We start from the raw sequence: 10,207 nt of genomic DNA, 5'->3' as shown, positions 1-10,207 counted from the left end.
GTTGAGGAGCATGATGATCTTGGAACATACTTCGGCCTTTCTATGATTATTGACCGAAAAAAATGTCTTTGATTTAGTAAAGGATACATAAAAAGAGGCCTTCTTATAATATATATTTTTATTTTATTACTATAAGAGAAATTTACTATTTAGTTTTTATGAAATAAAAAAATTCATTAATTGTTTCCTCAATTTTAAAAAATAAATTAATATATCCTTGAAATTTTAAAAGATTTACTCTTTTCATTCGTTTTAGTTGTTAATATGTTACTATTTAGTTCATGTAATAAGAAAAAAATTGAATAATTAGTTATTCAGTTTTATAAAAATGCATACCAATTAGACCTCATATTGAAGGCATTTTAAATTTTTTTATAAAAAAATTTACTATTCAGTCCCTATAATATTGAAAAACTTATTAGTTAATTTATTTATTTTGAAAAATACACTCCTTCCCACGGACGGTGACATTTATTGGTCCTTCGAATTTCTACTAATTAGTTATTTTATTAATTTAACTGTTAAATATTTTATTATTTAGTTTTTATAATAAGAGAACATTTATTTATTGGTCCTTCGAATTTCTACTAATTAGTTATGAGAATATTTGAAACTTTCGTGTAATATTTAACAACTAAAATTGATTGAGGAATTAGTTAGTAGATTTTTTTAAAATTTTAGAAACATTGTAATGTATTTTTTATAAGACCAATATTGAGAGAATTAATAAAAATTTGAGAGATTAAAACGTAAAAAATTAATTTTATACGGCCATTATTTGTTTAAAGAATTATTTAAGGAGCTAAATTTATATTATATTATTGCATTATATTTTGAATATTTTTTACGAATTTTAATTTAATGAACTTTTTTTATTAATTTTATTATTTGAAATAAAAAAAATTGAATTCTGATTTGAAAAAAATTTATTATCAAGAGAAATTGAATTAATGATGGCAATTATTTACATTAGATTGCATCTACATTTTTTTTTTTCATTTTTTTTCTTAAAACAGATTGCATATGCATCAGCATTACAGATTGAAAAACCTACTACTAATAAAGATGCCAAAAATGTAATCATCTCTAAAATTTTCCCATTTTCCAAATAGGCCAGGATGGTATTTGCTAACTATGATAAACAAACGAAGAAGAAGCTTATTTTCTTAAAAAGCTCCAAGGTCCTGTTCCCGTGCCTATTCTGCAAAAACAAATGTACTTTGTTAAAACAATTTTCTATATAAAAAATATTAATCAAATATAATCACCGATAAATAGTCAAACTCTTAATTTTTAGCTAAATGACACCCCTATACTAAGTAGGATTTTTTTTTTTTTTTTTGAAATGGGAAGTAGGATTAAACTACTGAATGCCTAAATTAAAACCGTAATCTATTCAATATTTGAATTTATAAAAATTATAATAATTAACTACAAGTTAATCATACTATCCATAATTTATTAGAAGAAAAATAAAAATTAATCACACGTATTGTTATTTATATTCTAAATTTTTTTGATTCTCTGAATTTTTATAAATTGACAAAATTCGAGAAGTATAATTTTGTCATTTTATAAAAATTTAGAGTTCAATCAATAAAATTCGAGAGTAGTAAGTAATAAATCAAACTATTTTTGACATCCTTTTATAAATCAACAATAATATCGTTAATTTGTGCTTGATTGTTATAATCCTTGTAAGTTTAAGTATTCAATAAGTTGCAAATTTAGTTCAGGTGTTTAACGAGACAATATGAAATAATATAAAAGTATAGGTATAAATTTGGCATCAATATTTCTAATTGAAACCGTTACCTCAACAAGCCCACGTATGCGCGTAGAGTCATAAAAATGGTCAACGCAACCCAGATGCCAAAGAAGCCATGACTAGATGATAAAGCAAATAAGCATAGGATGCTTATTATTGACACCAAAACCTGAACCATGGTGGAAGAAATTAGCAGAATGCGAAAAATAAGAGAAGTATAACAAGGATTTGATATTTGTTAATGGTATAATAGGGAAGAAAAATAATATAAGATAATTAAAGTGTTGATTTTCTGTTGTATTCTTGGAAGCCAAACAAGCTTATCTAAACACAAAAGCAAAATGAATTGATGTTTTGAAGAACTTTTTAACTGGGGTAGAAGGCGAGGCATACCATTGAGTATGAAGAGTATGCAAAATCAGATGCTCCATAATTGATTCCATCGAAAACGAAGGCTAAAACATTTACGATTTGAGTTGCTGCAACAAACTAATCAGCATAAAAAGAGAAAAGAGGAAAGTCTTAGTCCGAAAAGTTTTCCATAATCCAAAGCACAGAAAGTTCTTGTAATTAGAAAAAGTGAATAGTTACCGGGATGCCCACGGCAATAAGATTCAAAACATTGACGTCTTCTGTAAATAATCTTGAAGCAAACTGTAGTCCACCGAAAAGGAAGATCGAGAGAACTAGGCCTAAAAGCAAACCGTACTGCAAAGAAAAGCACACAATTAAAATATTTACAGGGAAATTTGTAACTTAATGCTGAGGTATTTCCGTACCTGGAATACACGAGAAGCAATGGCCTTGGCCCTGTCGTGATCCTTATTTGCAAATGCACTTGCAAGCATTGCCTGGAAAAGTTGAAATGCATTAGTCCATTTCTTGGAGATGTTTTACAAGTAAAATCTACATCCACCGGCAAGCGAATTATGCAAATATTTACAAACACATGCAAGTGGTTTCAGTTCATTAAAAGAAACAGTTCTTACTTGTCCAGCCACAGCCAGCCCATCTGCAAGCAAAGAAGTTGCCATCCAAATCTGCAAGCAAACCTGAAATGCAGCCATTGAAGTAGATCCATGTCTTGCCGCCAATGATGCAGCCAAGGTGACACAGATTGTCGCAGCTATTACCCTCATCAACAGCATAAATCCTTAGTGGAAATGCAATTCATAGATCAGTTGCAATAGCATACAAAGTGAACAGCAAAAAAATGAATAGAAAAGGAATGAGATAATTCCCAAGGAGACAATGCATTTAAGAAGGGTGGAAAAGGAAAAACCTTACCATTTTTTAGAAATCGACCAAATTGTAGATCTTTAATGTTGGGAGGCAATAGATCAACATGTTCAATTAATTTCCACAACAGAATCAGGGAGATTAGGTACCTAAAACATAATATTAAAAGGAAAAAAAAGGTGAACCATAGTGTCCTCAACAAAAAATCAATCAACAGCATGCCAGAAACCACAAAGAAAAATTGGAATGCTATCTCATCTTCAGGAGAAAGATGGAACTTACTGAGAAATAACATGAGCAATGGCTGCACCACAGACGTTCAATCTGAATACGAATATAAATATTGGGTCCAAGATGATATTTGCTACATCTCCCACAACTACAAAAAAATAAATGATAATAATAATAAATTATAAGCTTTGGAACTGCTAATCCATATAAATGAAGTATAGATCAAATATAAAGGTAGGAAGAACACAGCAAAAATCACTTCACATTATTTGATTTTATGTCATGTTTCTCTTTGCTTTTATTGTTATAGATATTAAAAAATATAGATACATATTTCACTAATATATCAAGGGCATACATATTTACAGGTGAAAGATCTATCTTACCAGTAGCAAATAGAGGAGTTTTCGTATCCTTAATTCCTCGGAAAACCCCTTGCATCGCTAGTGAAAGAAGAACAGCAGGAGCACCTAGTGACCTCAATGTCAAGTATTGTTGTGCTGGTATTAGCATTGGGGAATCCTGCACAACAGAAAATGCATTCCTCAGAGAACTTGTCTTTTGAAGTTTGAACAATAAAAAGTTTTAGACTAACTTGCGTGAAATAAACTGGAGCATATTGATATATTGAAAAACTTGTGCTGTTAGGTAAAAACATGAACATCAAACAACCTATTGACGAGATAACCCGGTGGAGCTAATAATTTTAGATAAAAAATCACAACAGGAATGAGAAATAATACACAAACTTTTCAGCACTCGAATGCTACTTGAAGAAGACTTACAGATTGTACACCCATGTAGCTCAGGATCGGTTTTGCAGAGAAAATGAGGAATAAAGCCTGGATTACGCCAAGGACACAAGCAATAACCAATGCTGAAGAAGCAGATGGTATGTGCCTTTTGGTGGAAATGCTGCCTGCAGAGGATGATTTGCATGTAGACTCTTGTTAAGTGGAAAACACAGAATGTCTTAAAAGTGAGGAGCATATTCCAGGAATTATAAGGAAATCAATCGAGAACAACGTGTAAGTTGGAGCTCTATCCAGATCTTTGCAACTCAATTGGTGTATTCTTTCAACAAACTAAGGGGAAACAGAGGATAAACCTACCAGATTTAGGTAATAGCTCTTCCGTTTCCTTATTGACAAGCAAACCATCTTCAAGTGATGCATTTTCGTCGTTACTCGATTTTCCAGCACTTTCTTCCTCGGCAACAAAAGACGTGGTAACACTGACAAGTGGGAAAATTGCAATCTTTGACACTTGATTAAAAATGGCAATAGAAACTCCCACAGCAGCAAGCTCCACAGGTCCTACAAGTAATAATATTAATGAGCCATTGATGTTGACAAAAAATATTTATTTTTTCCTATGATGGATGATAGATTCAAAATAAAGATATATTATTTATTATCCATGTTAGGTTCAAGTGGATCCGTTTCATGTTGGATAGAACTTCACGACCATATTGTATGCTTTCTACTTATCTATTCATTTACAATGCATCAAACAATAACTTTTTCCAGTAAAGTTTCTGCATCCAGAAATGTAATTATTTCTCATGAGCAACAATGAATGCAAACTGCATCTACAAATATATAATTGATCAGTTCCTGTATACTAAATACTCAGAGATAAAAGCTTATTGAATATGGATCAGCAGAGAAAAGCTTAAAAAAATCGAATAGGAAGGAAATTAAGTAGTGGATATGCAGGCTATCTTCAAGAAAAGATGGAGATCACATGTACAAACCTAAATGGCCAATGAATGCTGTATCGATTAGAGAAGCAACAGGATCTGCTGCTAAAGCAAGTGCAGCAGGAACTGCAATTTGTGCTATTTCTACTGCTAACTCATCCATATTGAAAACGTTCCTGGACAAACAAATCATAGAGTTACATGTGAGATTTAATAATATTATCACAAAACCTCTTGACAAACAATTAAAAGAAGAAGAAGATGAAAATCCAAGCTGCAAGATATGCATTATTTAAAAAATTTATACTGTGATAATCATAAAAATAAAGATCTTCCTAAAAATAGTTGTAGAATCAAAAACTTTCTAAAAGAAAGAGTACCTTGTATCCTTCAAGAGCATAACAAGAGGCAATTTAGCCAAGTTTTCCCACAGATTAAGAAGAGTTTCTGTGGCCATCGTTAAATTGGTTTTTCCAAAAACAACAGATGGAATAAAGATGATGCAGCTTCAGTGGAGTAATTAAAATAATGTGATCATCACCAAGCCAAAACCAACAGAGGAATCAGGCTGCTTCCGATGGGAAAAAGAATTCAACAATCAAAGAATTTCGGCATCAAACAACTGGTCAACAAAGAAAATGACAAAAGAAAATACTCAGAAAATTCACTGTTGTTTCCCAGAAATTACAAGCAGTATAAGAAATTCAAATCAATAGAATCCCAGAAAAAAAAAAATACAAAGAATCCTAAAGAATCATGCTTCATTTCAGGTAGAAATGTTTTTAGAAAAATGAAGCATGGATCATAGAAGTAACCTGTAAGCTGGGACGCTGCAACAGATGCAGCTTCCTCAGTTGATCAGGAAATCCCAGTCTCTACTTTTTATGCATTACAAAACTTGTAGAAAATCGGTGCTAAAATTAGCAAACTCAAAAATAACCGCCACTGCTTACGCAACAATTTCCAAAAACAGAAATTCCATTTCTTTTTTCAGCCATTCTCCAATTTGACTGCTAAAAATTATCCATTTTTATTTTAAGTTAGTTTATTTTTTTCTCTCCAATTGCTAAAAATATATGTTCGTGGTTGCCAATATCAGCTGTTTTAGCGACCTTTCTTTTTCTTTTTTCCTCCAAGTTTGAGGAGGCGTTTGAACTAGAGCTCAAAAGCACTTGTGTAGATTTCATACCTAAAAATTGATTTATATTTGTTTGATAAACTCATCATCGTTTCATATTAAAGAGATCACTACATATATTGTATTTATTTACTTTAACAGAAAAATAAATAATTTAATATGATAAATTAATAATAAAAAAATTATATAAATATACACTTATTAGTTAATTTATGTATTAAATAGTTGCAATTATATAAAATTTTACTAAATACGTTATGTAAATAAGTTTTGATGAGCTATAACAATAATTATCAATTAATAATAATAATTATTAAAAAAATAATAATGTAAATATAGTGATGTTCTGAGATCCAGAAAATAGGGTTATAGTGTGTGTGTAAAACTTAGCTAAGGAATGAGACGTTTCTTTCCTTTTATCCCTTTTCCTTTTGTCTACTAGTAACGTCTAACTGCTTCTCTGCTACAGTGACACATGTCTCTGTCACTCAGATCTGTACGTATGGTGGCGTCAGACCCCTCCCCACGTCAGGCGACCATTTAATTCTCCCTGGCACGCATACGGGTAGGGCTGCGAAGTGACTAGGCCAGCTATTCTTCGTTACATCACATCACCGGACTGGATTACCTCCTGTTGGACCCGTGCTCATGTGGGACCCGGCCTGCCCCATGACTCACGGTTGTCGAAGCCGGTCAAAAATAACATTTTCAGTTATCAACAATATTACTACCGTAGATAGTGGTGAAAGGATCAAATCCACAAGGAATTGAAAACTTACCTATCTTCCTTATCAAGACCAAGAAAATAAATTGAAAGCGAAATAAACTGACAATAAAAGTAAAAGGGGGGTCTTGAGATTGATTCAGTTAAACTAATAAAGAAAACAATAAAGTAAGCGAATAATAAAAGTAGAGAGAAATCAATAATAAGAAAGCTCTAGTTGAAGAATTGGATTCACTTCAGTTGTTGGGATTGATCATTGACACTTAATAAATTAGTTATGGAGATGGAAGACGCTTCTCACCACCATATCTCTCCTTAGGCATATATCAATTAGGGAACGTTCTCTAATTAATCACTAATCAACAAGTTGCCAAGGAACGTACTTGGGTCTTTGGCATCAAAACAACTGTCAATTGCATTAAGAGATAGAGAGACCTAATTCTAGCTACCCAAACGCATGGTGATATTGCTAGATTATGCAATCTCCTTAGTTTTTACACCAAGTGTTCTTATGTTTGAATAATCCAAGAAATTACGGACTTAAACTATTCAAACTAACAAATTATTACTTTGCAATCAAGAATCAACGTAGATCTAAACAACAAAGCAATAATGGAATCAAGCATGAAATTGCATAAATATTGAATAACCAAAAGATGAACAATGTATGATCAAGTCTCCCAATCCATAAAATAACCAAAGTTTCACCTAATCTTCAACTAGAAATAAAGGTTTCAGCCACTCATGGCTGAAACAAAACAAGAAAATAAAGAGAAGAATAAAGAAAGAAGAACCGAGGGTGTAACGGTCAGTTGCCTGCTTGCGGAATTGTGGCAGCTGATCCGTCCCACATCAGTAAATTTGAAAAAAATTGATTTGTATATAATAGCTAGCACGAAACTACTAAATAACTTGGGTTAACCATTTTGGGCCAAGTGGAAAGTGGGTTCAAAAGTTATTTGGATCAGTTTGGGCCGGGCTGTTTCAATTGGGTATCAGAGCCACTGATCAAGCATAATTTAGCCACATTTTTATCATAATTATTATTGCTTATTTACACATTTTTTAGTTTAATTTATGGTTTTTATCTTGTTTTTACAGAAAAGAAAGAAATTGGAAAATTGGAGAAAAAGTGCAGAAAATTTACAAAAAGGTGATCTGCCCAGTGATTTGCCCAAAAATCTGCTCCAATCACTGCTCTGATCAAGCTAAGGCAGAAACCCGGAGGCAACAGATAGCAGTGATATGGGCAGTGATTTGCCCAAGAAACTCGAAGATCACTGGTCAAATCACTCGCAGAGACACAGAGGACTGACTCACAGAGAAGCGATCTGGTCAGTGATTTGCCCAATCACTTGAAGAAACTGGTCAAAGCACCGGGCAAATCACTTTGACAGCAGAAAATTGCAGCAGAGCGGGAAAATTGGCAGCAAACAGAAATCCAAATTTTCAGAAGTCCAAATCCAATCCAATCACTTCCAACACAAATCCAAGAGCCACGAAAGAGCTTCTCATCCAAGGAAATCCAATTGCAATTAAATTCAACATCAAAAGAGGAGTCCAACACCAAATCAAAAAGGGATTTCAAAACCCTAGATGAGAGAATTCTTCAGCTATAAAAGGAGGACTTCCAAACCAGAAAATCATCCTCGGATCAGCAACTCAACTCGCCAGAAACTCTCCAGCATCTTCTTCCTTTCTTTCTCTTTTCATCTTTTTGTGTATTTAGTCCACTATGAGTGGCTAAACTCCTTATTTTCTAGTTGAAGTTGAGAATATTCAGATTTGTTATGAATTGGGAGGTTTAATACTCCATTGTTGAACTCTTATTTGTTTCAATATTTATGCAATCTGATCTTTTCTACAAGTATTACTTTGCTTTTAGAATCAATAAGGGCCCATTGCTTTTAAATTGCTTGAGTAATATTGTTTGAATGGTTTAGGTCCGTAATTGCTTGGATTGTTCAAATACACATTCAATCAGGTTGCATAATCTAAACTTGACCACGCGGTTGGCAAGGATAGAATTGGGTTTCTCTAAGTCTTAATGCAATCAACAGTTGTTCGATGCTACAATGCCCCAAGGACGTTCCTTGGCAACTTGTTGATTAGTGTTTGATTAGCGAACGTTTCCTAATCAAACTAGAACTAAGGAGGAATTTGGATTGTGAGAAGCGTCTTCCACAACCAAAACTAATTTATTGAAATCAAAAAGGAGTCTTCAAATAATCAATGATCAATTCTGAACAAACTGAATTAGACTCATACTTCAACTAGAAGCCTTTCTCTTATTGATTTATTCATCTTTAAATTACTGCTTTCTTTTACTATTTAGTGTTAATCCATCAACTCAAAAACCCCCCTCTTTTATTTACTTGTTATTTACTTTACCTTGGTCATTATTAGGAAGGTCTTTCGTGTCAATTCCCTGTGGTTCGACCCTATTGCCACTATCTGCAAATTTATTTGTTGATCGTTTAATAGGTTTATTTTTGACGGCTTCGACAACCGCCTATCAAAAATTGGCGCCGTTGCCGGGGAATTGATTTAAACTAACGTATTTTCCTTTTATGATCAGGGCTGATCGTAAAGAAGCTCTTCTTTACGATCCTGAAATTGAACGCACTGCCAAGACCTTACAAGCATGGCTACGGTAAGTATGTCTTTTCTCTCTTCTCAAATTTCTGAACTAACCTCTATTGTGAGAAATTATAGTCAAGCTCGACAAGTTCAACAACTTCAACAAGCACATACATTTGAAGGATTCTATGGACAGCCAAGACATAATCCCTACCTTGACACATATAATTCAGGTTGGGGAGACAATATGAGCTATGGCTATACAAGGACAGACCATGACTACCAAAGAGATCTGCAATACAATCCATGTTGGGGGGACAATCCGAATTATGGCTATGCAAGGGCTGACTACTACCAAAACTATCAAGCCCAAGCAATACCTCAAAACTCCCATAAGGAACTTGAAGAGATGGTGAGAAAATTGGAAATTTCTGGAAAAATTCTCCAACAGCAAGTGGATCAAGCGGTCAACTCAATGAACGCGCACATATTAAGAAGAGAGGAAGAGCTTCAAGATCTATGGGACAATGACGAAGAAACAGACCAAGCTGCTGAATCTGCGGCACAAATCACCACTGCAGAACCTGCTGCTGTCCAAAAATCAGCACCAACCGAAGCTCCTGCTGCAAAAACAGCACCTGCTGTCCAAAAATCAGCAACCTCAGAAATTGCCCCAACTGAACCAGAAGTTGCTACACTTGCTGAAACTGCCAAAATTACACCAGAAATTACAGAATTTGCTGCTGTCCAAGTTGCTGAAAATAGAGACAGCAACTGCTGTCAAACTGCCACAACCACTGCTGCCCGCAAATCAGCACCAGCCGA

The 10,207-nt window shown here is 33.5% G+C and overlaps 1 protein-coding gene across 1 annotated transcript; it reads right to left on the bottom strand.

The window, feature by feature from the left end:
- Positions 1-1,143: 1,143 nt before the first annotated feature.
- Positions 1,144-5,509, bottom strand: LOC122724511 (protein DETOXIFICATION 42-like). Its single transcript, XM_043959670.1, has 13 exons — positions 5,321-5,509; positions 4,995-5,116; positions 4,351-4,554; positions 4,024-4,157; positions 3,625-3,760; positions 3,290-3,386; positions 3,056-3,156; positions 2,758-2,921; positions 2,548-2,619; positions 2,360-2,476; positions 2,162-2,257; positions 1,816-1,937; positions 1,144-1,201 (listed from the first exon to the last, which is right to left on the bottom strand). Exons 1-13 carry the CDS (start codon positions 5,395-5,397, stop codon positions 1,159-1,161), a joined length of 1,485 nt encoding a protein of 494 aa, XP_043815605.1. The 5' UTR covers positions 5,398-5,509; the 3' UTR covers positions 1,144-1,158.
- Between the last annotated feature and the right edge of the window lie 4,698 nt (positions 5,510-10,207).

The sequence above is a fragment of the Manihot esculenta genome, chromosome 9, assembly GCF_001659605.2.
Source record: "Manihot esculenta cultivar AM560-2 chromosome 9, M.esculenta_v8, whole genome shotgun sequence".
Classification (NCBI taxonomy): domain Eukaryota; kingdom Viridiplantae; phylum Streptophyta; class Magnoliopsida; order Malpighiales; family Euphorbiaceae; genus Manihot; species Manihot esculenta.
This window is presented reverse-complemented; position numbering and strand designations above follow the sequence as displayed.

Bases quoted from the DNA above. Each gene is read 5' to 3' on its own strand.
- LOC122724511 (XM_043959670.1), bottom strand. From the start codon at position 5,397: ATGGCCACAGAAACTCTTCTTAATCTGTGGGAAAACTTGGCTAAATTG. The intron at 5,117-5,320 runs GTACTCTTTCTT...TTGTTTGTCCAG, and splicing joins ATGCTCTTGAAGGATACAAG to GAACGTTTTCAATATGGATG. The intron at 1,938-2,161 runs GTATGCCTCGCC...ACCATGGTTCAG, and splicing joins CATACTCTTCATACTCAATG to GTTTTGGTGTCAATAATAAG.